Below are 16,164 nucleotides of genomic sequence, written 5' to 3' on the forward strand. Positions count from 1 at the left end.
AAAATGAAGACTTTTGCGAGGAAGAGTATTTCAACTTTGAAGAGCTTAGTTTCGGTGAAAGAAAAACATTTAGAAAAATTTTTCGTAGTAGATGATGTATTTTACCAAACAATAAAAATGTTTGCGGAAAATTTTTGTAAATGCTTCTTTGTCACGAAATCTTCAAAATAGTGGTTTTTCATTAATTTTTCATCTGGATTTTGCTTAAAAAAACAGTCATAACTTTTTACACATCTTTTTAGAAAAATTTTCCGCAAAATTTAAAATACAGGGTGTCCCTAATTAAAGTATCGAGTTTGAACATGCGATTGAGTAGAAAAGTTTGTGTGTGTTATCGCTAAAATATAAGAACGTTCTCCATCACACAGGCCTATTACAAAAGGTAGTTACAACGTATAAATTAATCGTAATGACAAAGAAAAAAGAGGGAGAGCTTAAAATACAATTTTGTGAACACGCACATAAAACTTTCTACTCATAGTTGTGTTTCGACTCGATACTTTAATTAGGGACACCCTGTAGTTCAATTCTTTGCGGACAGTTTGAAAAAAGTTCGAAACAAAAAGGTTAATTACCCATTAAAACTTAGCACTTTTTATAAAAGAAGGTGACGCAACATATTATCATGGAGGTAATAAAGATAGATGGAGAGTCAATGCCTTTTGTTCTATTCTGATTTATCATCGGAAGCAAACAGCTGTTTGATTGCTTTGGGAATAAGATGATTAATTTTGGGTATACTCGTGGGAATATTTAAGATGAATGAAAAGACATTACATTTTTAACAAGTATATTGAAATATAATAGCCTTGTCATGAAAAATTGAAAAAAACTTCATAATAAGCACAATACTCCAAACTTCTAGGGGAAGCTGTCCATAACGCCATCGATAGATTTAAAAAAGAATTACGTGTTGCGATTAGGAACCTTGTATCGATCATTTTGTCAGAGTATGAAAACCGCTGCCCACTTAGACGTGAAGATTTTAAGATAAGAAACTTTCAATGATAATGACACCCCTGTCTCAGTGCCCCGGTGGCCTGATTTCAGTACATGATTTTTTTCAGTACATGGTTTCAGTACATGATTTTTTCCTACGTCACTGCAGTAATCAAATCTTTATTGCACTCATTTGTAATCATCCTAAATGGCTTGGGAATTCAAGAACTGTTTTTTATTGTCGCTGTCTTTATTCAATTTATATCTCAATTCACAAATGAGTGCAATAAAAATTTGATTACTGCAGTGACGTAGGAAAAAATCATGTACTGAAACCATGTACTGAAAAAAATCATGAACTGAAATCATGCCACCGGGGCACTGAGACAGGGGTGTATAATGTGATGCAACTCTCAATGTTAACAAAATGCCAGCCCAAAAATGTGTCCTTATGAAATTAATATACTCTTTTAGTCTTACATCAGTTGAAACTATTTCGAATCGCATTTTAACAAGGATTTTCGGCAAAATTTAGTTTTTCAAAATCAACCAAACAGTCTCTTTCTGTTCTTATAAAGTTATAAATTGATGTTTTTTGCTTCCAATGATGATGGTACATCAAAGAAAAGCCGCTTTGAATAGATTTATAAAAGATTTCAACGACCCTTTAGGTCATTACCGAGACGTTTTCTCTCCATCTATATCTTTGGGCGCGTTCACACTGGAAAGTTTACCTAAGAAGAGGAGATCCTCATTCTGGAGGGCTTTCGGGCACTTAACCGTATTGGAGATCTGGATGAAAAGTTATCCGAATTGTCAAATGAAAACGAGAACAGTTTACCAGCCAACAGTAATGGTGACCCCCCTAACGATCCACAGAATAATGAGAAATTTGATAGGAGTAAAAGCATTCCAAGGAAATTGAGATATTCCCAACCGAAAGAAAGGGATCTTCGAAATGGTGTCACAAAACAACTACAAAAAGAGATTGAGGAAGTCAACCAAAAATGTATTACTCTCACACGTTCCAACAAAAGCAGACACGACAATTTGCCAAAAATACTGCGTACTGCATTATCAGAACTGAAACTCTTGACGAAACAAAAAATTATCGATATCAGAAAGGTTGACAAAGGTAACCTTATTCTTATCATAGACTTCGCAGAAAGAAAGATAATTGAGGAAATAAACATTTCTAAAATCGCAAAATTATGTGAAACACAATCTTCCAACTGGAAAGATAATCGCAAATTTATTGATGATAAAATGACGGAGTTGTATGATATAGATTTTATTACTAGACGTGAATTAACGGCTGTCACTGGAATCTTACCAGGTGGATCAAAAGGGAACTTGAAAAATCAGAATGGTACGAGAAAGGACACTCGCGCTATCGATTCAAATGAATGCTTCGTACAGCAATCAACACCATACGTTTACCCTTTGCTGAAAGCTCATAAATTGAACATTGACGATTTACGTAAGATTAAACCTGATGAGGTCAGTCTCAAAATTCCAGCTCGTCTTGTTGTTGGTATGTCGTCGTGCCAAATGTCCCGTGTTCAATCCTGGTTGGAAGCTTTCCTAACTCCACTTTCAAAACTTTATGGTAAATTTGAATATACAAAGGACTCGACTGATATCCTTATTGATTTTGATAAACTGAATGAACTAGCGACTAATGAATCATGGGATTTTTCAGATCTCATCTTGTTCGGTATCGATGTTCAAGCCCTGTATCCTTCTGTGAAATTCGAGCATCTCCGAAAAGCTTTAACGAACTGTTTTGATAAATGCACTGATTGGTCTATTCAAATCAAATCTACTCTTCTAGACCTGATCATTTACACACTGGAAAACCAGCAAATAACTTGGGACAATAAGTTTTATATGCTGGACAAAGGTATCCCTACAGGAGGTAAACACTGTGTACCATTAGCGAATATCTTCCTGAGTTTTATTATGAGGGACTTATTGGAAAATAACCCAGGATTTCGTCGTATATTTGAAACTAATTTGAAACTTTGGAAGAGATTTATAGATGACTGTGGAGGGGTCTTTCGCGACAAAAGCAAATTCGATGACTTTTTCGAGACATTAAATACACAGTTCAATAAATTCGACCTTCTTCTTACAAACGAAATTTCAGAAGAAAAACTCCACTTGCTTGACATTGAAATTTTCATCGTAGATGGTCAATTCCACACTAGGGAATACCGCAAGCAAACTGCTTCTACCTCATATGTTAAGTTTGGATCAGCCCATCCCCGTCATTCCTTCAAGGGAGTAGTTAAAAGTCAACTCGTTAGACTTCGTCGTCTTTGCTCTAGAGATTCGGACTTCCTTGACGCTGTAGCTCTTCTGCGACAACGCTGTATCAATTCTGGTTATCCTATCGAAATGGTAGATAATATTCTCTCACAAGCTCATTCTCTTCAACGCAATCTTGTTCAAGTCCCGAAAACAAATGAATCTGAAATCAACTCTGTCCGGTGGGTAGTCCTCTCAGACACCTCATATGTAAAGGATATTGATCATTTTGCCACCCAAATCAACAGAACTCTAAACCATCATAAAGTAAAATTAGACATTGTTAAATCAACAGGGTCTTCAATTGGTAATCTTCTTTTTCACAACAATGTACAAAGTCATTTTCCTAAGCCATGTTCTCGTCGTTGTGATATCTGTTCTAATGAAATTCGAAATGAAAACACTCACGTTGAGTCCCCAACTAATGGCAGGAGCTACCCCATTAACGCACGTCTAACTTGTACTGATTGTGGTATCTACTGTATCTCATGTTCGTGTTTATCTATGTACATTGGGAAAACCACCACCCATTTCAACCAGCGTTTTAAAGAACATTTCCAACAATCGAGAACTTCAGCAGTGTTAGAACACTCAAAAGTATGTAGTGTTGGAAAAGAAAAAACTGACTTTGCTGTCCAATATCTGGAAAGCATTCACTCAAGGGGGAAATATACATTGTCTGAAAGGGAATATCTATGGAACGAACGTTTGAGGGGGGTTTTAAATATTCAAAAAACTTTGAAAAGCTGATTTTTATACTTGTGACTGATTCTGTATATACACTATTTATTTGTGACACATGATATAATTTTTATTTATCTATTTTTAGAACTAAAAACACTGATGATGATTATTAAATCGAAACATGTATGAAAAATAAAAATTAACATGCTTGGTTAAGTTTACCGACTATGCCTTCACTACTCATTTATTGTTTACCTAATTAAATCTATCAAAGTTAAACAAAGAGATTTATGATGGATGAATACACTGGTTTATTACAGTTCTTTGTAGGTTCACGAGATCTATTATAACACGGTAATTGATTTTGCTTAAGGCTTCTCATTGGTTGATTTTTTATTGAGAGTTTCGATTTCACCTGTGATTGGTTGATATTGGTATCCATACATCACTTGAAATCCGCAAACATATTTGTTTTACTGCATTCATCTTACACATCAACAACACCGTTTGCACTATTTGAAATTTTTTCCTCAGTTCATTCGTTTTTGAAATCGTAAAACGTTTTGTTCACTGCACGCATTCTTTGTTTATGCTTCCTTAATAAAATCTTTTGTTTTAAGGGAAGCCTCTACCCTACCCTTAGCCTGGGAATCCAAGCGTTAAACTTTTTTCACAGTCTAGTTTATGATATTTTTGCTGCTGGTTTAACGCTTGGTGCAGGTAACTCGCCTGCAGGGAGATTTTTCCCTGCAATGCAGGTTCGGCCTGATTGGCCAGCTTTTGGCGTATTACTTAGCAGTACTTTCGCGCGCATTTTGATATTTTCGATGCGCACGCATAATTTATGGAAAAAGCTGACTCTGCAGAAAAAAGGAAAACAAATGAAAATGAAAACATAGACTCATTTCAAAACAAAATGGCTGTTGGCTGGAAGTCTAAATACATGTGGCTGATGTTTTGATGTAGTTTTTAGTAGTTTTGAAAGTCTTTAGAGCTTGTGAAAGAGTTTTTATGGTAAGTTGATTATGTGCGTTTGCCTGGGTTTCCAAAGTTCAGAAAGTCTGTCAACAAGGGTTCATACACAGACTGTTTATAACATTCTGTGCCAGACTAATCTACCTGCACCAAGCTCTATAATTTTAGAACTTTGTGAGGTGAGGTATTTTTTGTTTTTTCTAAAATTATGAGCTTGGATTCCCAGGCTACCCTACCCTTAAGACAATAGAGCTTACGACTCTTAATTAAGGAAGATCGATTAAAAATTACAATACTACGCGTTCGACTCTTTGTTAAATGCACGTTCTGTATTGTAGTCAACAAAAGATTGTCTTAATTACATTTTTATTAAGGAAGGTCTGTACAGGGTGTCCCTAATTAAAGTATCGAGTTTGAACATGCGATTGAGTAGAAAATTTTGTGCGTGTTATCGCTAAAATATAAAAACGTTCTCCATCACACAGGCTTATTACAAAAGGTAGTTACAACCACAGATATCTGTAAAGCCCGAAGGGCTAGATTTGCAGCTTTTATCAAAAAGTGAAGCTCATCTTTGGAAGGATTTCCTACCAGAGTCACGTGACTAAAATATGCAATTTCACCGGTTTGAGAGATGTGAAATAGCGTTTGCCGCCTACGTTTTTTGATCTCGCGCTCCGAAAACAATTAAAATACTAGATCCTATCCATCGGCACGAAATTTAAAAAGTCAAATTTTTGCTTCACTTTTTTTTGCTGGAGAAAGCTTAAAGCTACAAATCTAGCCCTTCGGGCTTAGATATCTGTGGTTACAACGTATAAATTAATCGTAATGACAAAGAAAAAAGAGGGAGAGCTTAAAATACAATTTTGTGAACACGCACATAAAACTTTCTACTCAATCGCATGTTCCAACTCGATACTTTAATTAGGGACACCCTGTAGTGTGAACACGACCTTTATTACCTTCATGATATTATTAACGTCTTTTTAAAGTTCATAACGTCATTTTAGCAATTAAGTTCTTAATTACTCTTAAGGGATTTGATTAGAAAGCAATTTATAAAGGCAATTCTTTGTTAAAAGTGTTAAAGAATCTAAAACATAACTTTTATGTTCAGATACTAAAATCAATTTTCTGACTATGGACAGAGCCCTTAAAAGGAGCCACTATAGCGGGAGGGCAATTAATACACTAATTAATAATGTCTCAACGTCAGAAAAACGTTCGAAAATAAAAAACGTATTAATACACTATTAAGGAAAGACCTACTCAGAAAGTATAACTGTTAATTTGCTTCCAGAGAGAGTTTCACTCTAACCTACATGGTAATTTCAGACATGAAATAAATTTGGTTGCTCCTCTTTTTCAGGTTTTGATGAAAGAATCATTGGAACCAATCTTGGAAGAGTTACGATATCAAACTTTGAAAAACAATGCTGTTATCATCCAAAAATTTGTAAGTTTCTATATAATATTTCTTTTTCGATAGCTCTCGACGTGCAATTAAGGGGGGGGGCTTCTTTCCCCCTGTATTGCTTCACTTATCCTTCATCTTTATTTTTGATTGTTGAGCACTAATTAGAGAGGGATCGATGATCCAATCAGGTCAAATTTAAAAAAAACCGTATCGGAGTTTTCATAATAGAGTACCTGTTATTTACTTCGTACATTACGGTCCAACAACGATTTTGTCGAATATTGTTCGTCGATATATTTTTCCCTTAAAAGTTTAAAAGGAGGAAGGAAAGTTTAATTTTTTTCTAAGCAACTCGAATATAAAAGAATTATGGGAAACAGTGCTTTGAAGTATTCTGAGATGAAAACTAGAAATTCTAGGATAATTTTTCATCAAACACTCAACTTCTTTTTATGAAGGTAAAATCATGGCAAGAGAAGAAAAAATTTGAGAAGAAGAGAGATGCGGCGGTTACAATTCAAGCCCGATACAGATCTTTCGCTGCAAGGTAAGTATCAGTTTCATAATCACAAAACCTCTGGAAAAGCTATTCTGTTTAGTTTTGTCCATAGACGAGTCTCCATAACTCGACGGGGAACACAAATTTGCTCAAGTTATACAAATTTCGAAATATTGAGTAAGGTTTATAAGGCATTACTAAGGGGGACTAGAAAACTTCTTCGAGTTAAGGAGGCATTCGAGTTGTGAAGACTCCACGGTAGTATTGTAGCCTGATTAATCAAGCCAGATATTACAGCGCGCGATATACTGTATAAAGATGTATAGCGTTTTTCGGTGCTTTAATGATTTTTTTATATCCGTGAAATTTAAGTTAGCGCTGACTGAAAACTGGCTTAGATATATAGGCTAGTAGTATTGGTGCAATTTCCACCCTTAAAGCAATCAATTGCTTTGGGTATTAATTTAAATCGTCAGAGTCTATAGGTCCCCCTATGTAATATTCTGGACCTAGAGCACCGCGAAAATGTGCTCTTATGTCCTCCTAAAGGTCAAAATCGTTACCATACGGGTATAAAATTTTAAGAGAGAAACAAAAGTGAACAAAACAATTAAAATGCTACAAAAAAAACCTTCCATCATTTTTAGTAGAATCTTTTTAAGTCACAGAAACTTTCGACAAAACTTTTAGACCAAGAAAATTCCTCTTTCTTAAACCTATATTATTATTTTACAGGAAACGCTACAACAAGGTGGTAGATGGTATTACCATGTTTCAAAAAGCCTATCGAAAGTACAAACACGATAAACGATTCATACGTAGTCAACGAAACGAGTTGAATCGTATCCAAGCAAGACAACGAGAATATTTGTCTCGATTTGATCCACAGTCTTCTGACAACCAGGTACGACCACTGCCTACCCTGAGTATCAGAAGTTAAGAATATTTCAACCTCTGAAGAGCAATAATAGAAATTTTATCGCGCATGTGTCAATCTAATCACTGAAGAAAAAATCAAAGATTAAGAACAAATATTACCATACTAATGTCTAGCAGACTGTATCAGTATGCAGTTTACTATTTACGAATTCCCCAAAAACCTCCAAGTGTAATTGAAAGGAGTTTCTTTCAAAAGAAATCTTTTACATGATCCCCAAATGTATAACAGTAATTACTAAACTTTTAATTGTGGAAATGTCACTTTAATTGAATCGAAATAAAAGACAGACTTTATGTTATGATTCTCTATCACTGACTCTTTTTAAAAAGCATTGATGACATTCTTGAGTTGTGTTTTCAACGACGGGAATAAAAATATCAACTTTGAACTTCATCCAAGATATTGGATGGTCGTCATGGTTACTTTTCTCTGTGTTGATTGCGCGCTGAATAGAATATGGATTGGTCGGCACAGCGTCAATATATGAGTTCAAACTGTGCTTTTCACGGTAACCACTGCCCTTTATGTACTCACACCCCCGCAAAGAAGTTGAATTTGTTTAAGGGTAGACAGCAGTTGACTATATAAATTATTGCCCCCGCAGGAGCGCAGCGACGAGGAGGCACTCATAGCTTCACGCATATATATTTGACTGGAATCTCGAATCTTTGCGTTTTTGTTTGTAATTTGATTTCCGGCCAATTAAGTGTTCCGCAAAAATATGGCGGTAAATTATACAGCGGTAAATGTCATACACATTTTCATATTACGTTATATGCTATTACCATTATTATATATTACATTTCATTAGTTTTGATTTAGCATTGAAAAGCTGAAGCGAGTGTTATAAATGCAAATTATAGAAAAAGTTTATAATTACACCATAACACGAATTACAATATTACTTTTGCAAATCAAAACAAACAAAATGGCAGACTGGTTATGATGATGAGCTGATTCTTTCGTCTTTGACTGGAAAAAGTTTTTTGTATGGCTAATTTTGTTTCTTGTCTTTAAAACTGAATAAATACTGTAATTTAGTCAGAAGTTTATTTCAGCAATGATTTCAATTCTTTTTCTGGAATCTTTAAAGAAGTTTGCTCAAGTTTTCAAATGTACATTTGTTGATATTTTTGTTCAAACTGTAATTTATCTTTGTCTGTTATTTTATTAATAACTACCTACCTAGCTTTATTGTTTATAGAACTTCTTGAGCTTTAAAGACCATATTATGGTCGTAACTCAGGAATGTCTTTCTTAACTTGGTAAAACAAGATACCGGCAAAGTACAAAAAAGTACAATGTATGCATATGAAAACAAACTTTTTTTTTGGTCTTCAAAATAGATTTACCTCATTAGAGTGTTTTCACTGTTTGTTCAGTGTGGTAAATTTATTTGGAAAACCTGAAAAAAGTTTGTATAGGCGCACATTCAATATTTTCAGTTGTGATAGCCTACGTAATAACTTGCACTCCAGTAGTTTGGTGAAATAGCTCCAATTCTGGCTTTCCAAGTTAGGAGGGACCTTCCCGAAGGCATTTAACGGTGGTTAGACTAGGCACACAGACAGTCATGCAGAAACACCATGAAGTGAAAGTATATAGCTATAAACTCAAAAAGTCTAGCTTCCTGAAGGCACGTCTCTTCATTGTCTGCGCTGCGATCATCTTAATGGATTCAATCCTTTCAGCTTGGAGAAAAGATTGCATCATGAAAAAGTACTATGCACTTTTAAAAAAATTAGGCGCATTTCAACTTTTCTCGACTGTACGTCTGAATGGACCACAATGGCATTCCTTTATTTTTCTTTTGACCAACAACATAAAAGATTTTGCTTGAGAAGTGCAATCACAGCGTAGGCGAGTGGAGTCCGGGCCTTAGCTAGGATTGGTTTCTATTTTGCCCTATTTAAGATGGCGTAGAACTTTTTGATAAATTTTATCCGCAGTATCCTCTTGACTATTGTTTATTAGGCAAAGTAGCAATAGAGAATCAATCAATCAATCAATAATTAAATCAATCAATAATATAATCAAATCAATTAATTATTCCTGATTATTTTTTATGTTTCAATCTTTAAAGCATTAAAAGCTTTATAAGTGCATAACATGACCTTTCAGTGGGGGCATTTAGTGAAAGCTATGACTAGTAATTAATTATATTTTTCTTGCTCAGGATTTTGATATGGAAACAGATGTGTCAAAACTGGACATCCCTCCTGAACTAGCAGCCGTTTTTTCACGACTACATCGTAAGTAAACTATATAACGAGAAATAATACATACATTTGAAGTTCATTAGTTTTAAGCGTGGACTATTTTTAACATTAAAACACCTTCCCAAGGAGAAATTCTAACTATACAAAGACCGCTCTCGTTAAAAAAAACCATATAAAGATTGCCCTATAACGTTGCTTTGTTTTTTTTCTTTCATCAGTATGGGAGCCACTACACTTGGATGCTAATGTGTGTGCAGTGAGCGGTGTCACTCCATGGGAATATTGTGGTATCGCTCTACCGGCTGATCTCAATACCTGTGTATTCTCCAAATTCATCAGACTGTATTTTCAGGTAACTCAAAATTACAGTGATGCTGCTTTTTTAAAAAGACATTGAGATTGACCTATAACGTTGCTTTTAACCCTAGCTTAACTTTGTCGTTGTTTTGACGTTTTTATCTCGCTATAAAACGAACAGTAAACGTGACAAAACGAATTTCGATTTCCGAGAGTAATGAAAAAACCATTTCTATTTATTTAGAACATTGATGATTACAAACACAGCAAATATCCGATCCGGAGTTCGTTGTTACGCTTGAAAAATGTCAGCTCAGCGGAAGCAGTGCAAGTATTTAAATTGGTATGTGTTGAGAAATCGCACATTTTTTAAATATGCGTTTTTTATAAGAACATGCAAAATTCTTGAGGCCTTCGGAAGTTCTTAACTTTTTGAGTTTTAAGTCTAGAAATGTTCTTAACAATTTCGTTATTTTCCCCATTTTATGATTTTTTGTCCATTTTCCTAAGAAATCGGGTGTTTTAGAGTCTCCGAAGCCTTAAAATGTTCTTAACAACATTTTGGCAATCGAAACCTTAGGTTTGTTCTTATACACGTTTTTTTTTTTTATAAGGAACACGTTTTTAAGGAACTCGAGGCTGAAAGTAGTCCAAAAAATAAGGAATTGTTAAGGAACTGCTCAGGCTAAGAATAAGAAAACAAGTTCTAAGGAACAGTAAAAGTAAGAGTTTTCACTTGAACTAGCTATGTAGATAAGGAACTCAAAAGGAACTTTGAGGCTGAAATTTTCTGTAAAAATAAGGAACTCCAGGCTCAGAGCAAAGTTAAGGTTCCTTATATAAAAAAAAACGTGTAGAAAAAAATGTACGGATCTTTAGTTAATAAGTTACCAGTCATTGAGTTTCAAGCCTAAGTCTAAAAAGGAATTTTAAAAATTTCCGCCGCTTTTCTAACGCCAGATAGGAAATAGCACTTTCTCTATTTTAACGCGGTAGATTTTTTTTGAAAACCCGGCACTAGATTTTATTTTCAATCCGGCATATGTGTGAAAACTACGTGGGTCACGTGTTTTGGATGGGAAATTAAAGGCTTCATTTCCCATCTGAGAGTTTCCTCGCTAGTCCATTCGTGGCTTTAAAATCAATGTTACCAAGTGTTACTGTCACATCTTTTTACCAAAATTGATACAGCTTCATCCGTAAATAAAACATTCCGTCCATCATATAAATGTGTTTTTTTTTGACAACAGGTTTTGCGATTTATGGAAGATGAGAATATGACAGGCGTTCAACAATATATCCTTGGAAACTACATCATTAATAAGGTAGACAACGAAATAACTTTCATATAGGCCATTTCACAACCGAAATGAATCATGGATAATCAGGACTGAATGCGCTCTAGTAATGACTTCCGGTTGACAAGACACAAAAATCTTCAAAACTTTGGACTAATAGTAAGTCGTCTTTACTTTAGCGCGCAGTGGTCCTGATTACCCATTACGCTTTGCGACTGTGAAGTGGCCTATTACATCACTAGCCGACACAAACGTTAAAACCACGTCTATCTAACACCCATAAAAACGTTATATCTAAATCTTAAAACACATGTTGTACCGGTTGCGGCACAAAAAAGTTTCTCTTTTTAAAGTGAATATTTTTTCGTTCTAAAATATCTATCCTTTGCCATGGCATGACTTCAGAATATGGTGAAATCACATCATTATGGTTTAAAGGGACATAACAGTACTTGCGAAATTTGTAAACAAACTGTATGCAGCGGATACAAAATCAAAACAAATGTCACATGTCAAAATCAAAAATCAAAGCAAATATGGCTAATTTTGATTCCTCAATTGTTTTACACGTGGTTCGCGCAATTGGTCCATTTTACTACTTTTATGTCCCTTTAACTTCTTTTTCATCAGGGTATTGCCAGTGTCGATTTGAGGGATGAGATTTACACGCAACTCTGTCGTCAACTATGGAAAAATCCACAGAGAACAAGTGTATTGCGTGGATGGCTACTGATGGGATTATGTTTATGTACTTTCCCACCCACCAGAAGGATGGAAAAATATCTATTGAAGTGAGTTGTTTTTTCTGATGTATTTTTCTCTTTTTCTTTCAATGATGGTCGCCGGGTGGGGCTACTTAAAGATAAAAATAGGTGCTAGATATGTGTGGATGGTAAAGGTCGGTTCTTTTTACCTTTGCAAACGTTCAAAGTTTTCTATATTTACGAAAAACCTGAACTCCAAAAATATATACCATATTGTACGTACTCTGTACTGTGCGATAACTATTACTTATTCCTAATTCCAGATATATCTCTGATCATGCATTCGAAGGTTACAATAAATTCATTCAAAAGAAGTGTATTGTATGGGGGGATGACGAACTCGCAACAGGGCGAACTTATCCTCCAACTCTCATCGAATGGAAAGCACTCAAAGAGAACGCATTGTTGAGTTTAAATTGTTATATGGCTGATGGTAAGGACCGTTGAATATTCAATAATTTCAAATTATTGATTGCGCTAAATAAGACTTGTAGTTTAAAGTTGAACTAAAAATCAACCGGCACATTCTGTGGTGTCACAAAAAGTGTGTTGTTTTTCGCGCCGTATATATACATGTTTACAGTGCACCTACCATTTAGCGCTACGCAAACTGTAAGTTACCGCAACTTGGTCTAATGTAGAAAACCTCCTTTCAAGTCTCGCTAGCCTTCTTTAGAGATAAGAAAAAAAGAAAAATCTGAGGGGCATAGTCACAAAATCTTTCTCTGGCTGCTTAAAGCAAAAAAATGTAGATCCAATCAGTGATTCCGACCCTCCTATTATTCCAATCTACAAAGAAAGGATTAGTAGTTAGGTTTTATAATCCTTATCAAAGAAGACTCGATTAGAGATTACAGTTGACGCTCTCTGATTCGATCTTCAAGCCGAATTGGATTTTCATCGAATAAGGGAGCATCGTTTATGAGAGTTTTTTGTTGACGGGGACTTTAATTTTGATCGTATAATGGAACGTATCGAATAGAAGAATGTCAACTGTACTTCATTCATTTACACTTTGCTCCTTTTTGCAGGTTACAGCCGCGTGATTGAAGTTGATTCAAGTAGTTCTTGTGAAGAAGCAGCTCGTTCTTTTCTCAGTGTCAGGTAAGTAAGTAAGTCTGCGACCGCAGTCGAGGGCGACCCTTTTCTCTAACTGTCCACCTGAAGGTGGGGGAGGGCGTCACTCATTTCCCTGGATTTCCCCAGGATTTCCCCACTTACCCTTGATCCGTCTCTTCAATTGCTGTGTATCAAGCAGAGAGGTATCAAGTTTTATTTTGAGAATCTTTGGTATGACCCGGCTAGTGGTCGAACCCACAACCTTGCGCACCGTAGCTGGATGCTCTACCTTCATGCTACGGCCGCTACGACTATCTTGCTCATGAAAGCCAGTCTTAGCTCAAATAGCTTTCAAAAGTGTGTCTTAAAATTCTGAGATCTCCGTTTTCATACCAGTTCATACTACCAGGCTAAGAATCTAAACTGAAATAAATATAATAAATATCAGTCTCGGACAGTCAACAATTTCTTAGGGGTCTAATAAAACGGGGATTAACAAGAGGGTTTGTCGTCTCTCAGCACCAAGATATTAAGCGCCAAGTTCGCTCCTTCTAAGCCAAGTGTCAATTCTTTTTACATATAATTCAAGAGATTCAAAAAAGTAATGTGTTTATGCACCTACAGTTGATTCCAGTGACTTTCAATATTATCGAATAACAGAGAGTATCGAATATTATAACATCGAATTAGAGAGCCTCGACTGTATTTTAAAGCCATTTCTCTCTTTGTTTCCCCTAATCTTTTGCTACTCCACATGATTTCTTTCTTACTTTCAGGAAAATGGAAGATTTGGACACGGTTGGTTGGTCGTTCATACTCAATTTTCAGCGTTTGTCCATGTTTGCACCGGGTAGTGAGCCCATGCTTGATTTAGTCTCCATTTTGGAGTTACCTCCTGTGTTCCCTGGTCAAACGGCAAATACGTTGTTATCGTTGGATCGAACCAATCAGTTACCAACAGAGCACATGGATGTAGTCATACAGTAAGTCTTTTTCAGTGCTAACCCAGCTGGCACACAACGTTGCTCCAACGTTTATCGGATGTTATATGGACATTAGATAAACGTTGCCGCCTAAAGTCTGAGTGAAGTATATTAAAAGGATTTTTCGTCACAAAATTCTGCATAATTAGCCAAGGAGATGTGCTAATATGATGTGGAAAATCCTTGAAAAACCTTGCTTTGTAGTAGGGGGCAAGCCTGGGGTTCCGTGACATCTTTTCTTTGACCTAACCATTTTTAGTCTATTCCAAAGAACAAGATATTTTTGAGAGTGAGGACGGGGATTAGGCCCGGGAAAACTTTTTATGACCAAAAAAGTGACGCCATAGGCAAAACTGCAAGGGAAAATAAGGGGTAAGAAAATACCTGATTCTCAAAAGTCAAAATAAACGAAAATGATTGGTACCATCTGAGCATTCTGAGCAAAAAGTTGTATTACAACAACTCTCTGACACACAAAGAAATACAGCCGCTTTAAGACCAACTAAGTGTCAGCTCTACTATGATTTGACGTCAAAATCTTGTCTTGATCGTACTGACGTCGGTATGTTTTTGAACTTCAAGCGGCTGTATTTCTTTGTGTGTTTTTTCCTCTCAAAAATATCTTGTAATATACTGTTCTTTGGAATAGACTAAAAATTGTTAGGTCGTAGAAAAGATGTCACGGAACCCAAGACTTGGCCCCCTACTATTGACGAAATTTTCACCCTTAGACTTGGAGTCTATCAAATTTCAAATAAGGATTATAGATTCACAAGTCAACCTTCTTTCCATCAGTAATGTAAATAGAGCCTGGGATACACAGGGACAAAGTTGTTTCTATGACCTTATGATGGAGTCAATTTTTGATTTTCGTATTTTTGGAACCCTTGCAGAGACTCAATTTAGTTTTTTTTGTACACCTTTGAGTGACTTTCGATGGCGTGAAAAAGGAACCCTTATGGCTTACACATACCTGGTACCCATTTTGTGTAAGTACCTCTCCCACTGACCTTTATATATATCCCTGGACCAAGCAATAACCACCATCTTTGATTGGAGTTTTTTTTGGAATGGGTACCCGAGATCAAGCCATTGCAGTGTTAAAAATTAACGTCTAACGGCGATACATCATCAAAAGTATTTGAGAAAAAGTAGACCTAGCGCTCTCGATGCATTTACACCGCTATTGAGTAGTGCCACCATTAGGGTACCACTTTTCAAAAAACTCCGATCAAATATTTTGCTTTGCCAAGATTGGGAAACTTGGCCAAGGGTATATAAAGGTCAGTGACCTCTCCTCCCGGGAAACAAATTAATCAAAGTTTAAATAAATTTTTATAGGTCTCATAATACACCAATGAATCGAGTAGTGCCAACTTACAAGCATCAAGAATCAGTATTCGAAAACAAAAAGATTCAAGATCGCCAACAACAATCACCACAACCTATCGTCCAAGACTTACTGCACCTCAAAGAAAGCAATGCCCAATTACCTGAATCCAAACTCGAATCAACTGAAATCCAAAATGTCATGCATAGCGAACAACGTAGAGAATTTGATGATGCGTTTACACCAAGGAAATATGTGTCTCAACCGGCTTTTAAAGTTAAGAATAGTGAACCATCTCCACAGTTTTATTATCAACCACAGTCCGTGCAGAAAGAGTATGTATACCATGTGCAAAAAGAAGAACCTGTTTATGTGCAGAATTCGACTTTTGTGCCAGTAGCAAAACCTCCTACCGAAGTGCAGCAGGTAATTGGGGGCTTTGTTTAA

At 35.8% G+C, this 16,164-nt stretch overlaps 1 protein-coding gene across 1 annotated transcript in view; it reads left to right on the top strand.

The window, feature by feature from the left end:
* Positions 1–16,164, top strand: part of LOC136797800 (unconventional myosin-XV-like) — a 175,320-nt gene that overhangs the window by 19,869 nt on the left and 139,287 nt on the right. The window contains exons 19-30 of the mRNA XM_067054385.1: positions 6,281–6,367; positions 6,787–6,875; positions 7,563–7,731; positions 9,944–10,019; positions 10,205–10,338; positions 10,528–10,626; positions 11,534–11,608; positions 12,212–12,372; positions 12,609–12,778; positions 13,377–13,449; positions 14,181–14,387; positions 15,729–16,143. Coding sequence (XP_066910486.1) covers positions 6,281–6,367; positions 6,787–6,875; positions 7,563–7,731; positions 9,944–10,019; positions 10,205–10,338; positions 10,528–10,626; positions 11,534–11,608; positions 12,212–12,372; positions 12,609–12,778; positions 13,377–13,449; positions 14,181–14,387; positions 15,729–16,143 — 1,755 coding nt within the window. The remainder of the gene's footprint in view (positions 1–6,280; positions 6,368–6,786; positions 6,876–7,562; positions 7,732–9,943; positions 10,020–10,204; positions 10,339–10,527; positions 10,627–11,533; positions 11,609–12,211; positions 12,373–12,608; positions 12,779–13,376; positions 13,450–14,180; positions 14,388–15,728; positions 16,144–16,164) is intronic.

Source organism: Clytia hemisphaerica, unplaced genomic scaffold (genome assembly GCF_902728285.1).
Source record: "Clytia hemisphaerica strain Z4C2 unplaced genomic scaffold, Clytia hemisphaerica genome assembly, whole genome shotgun sequence".
In the NCBI taxonomy this organism is placed as follows: Eukaryota; Metazoa; Cnidaria; class Hydrozoa; order Leptothecata; family Clytiidae; genus Clytia; species Clytia hemisphaerica.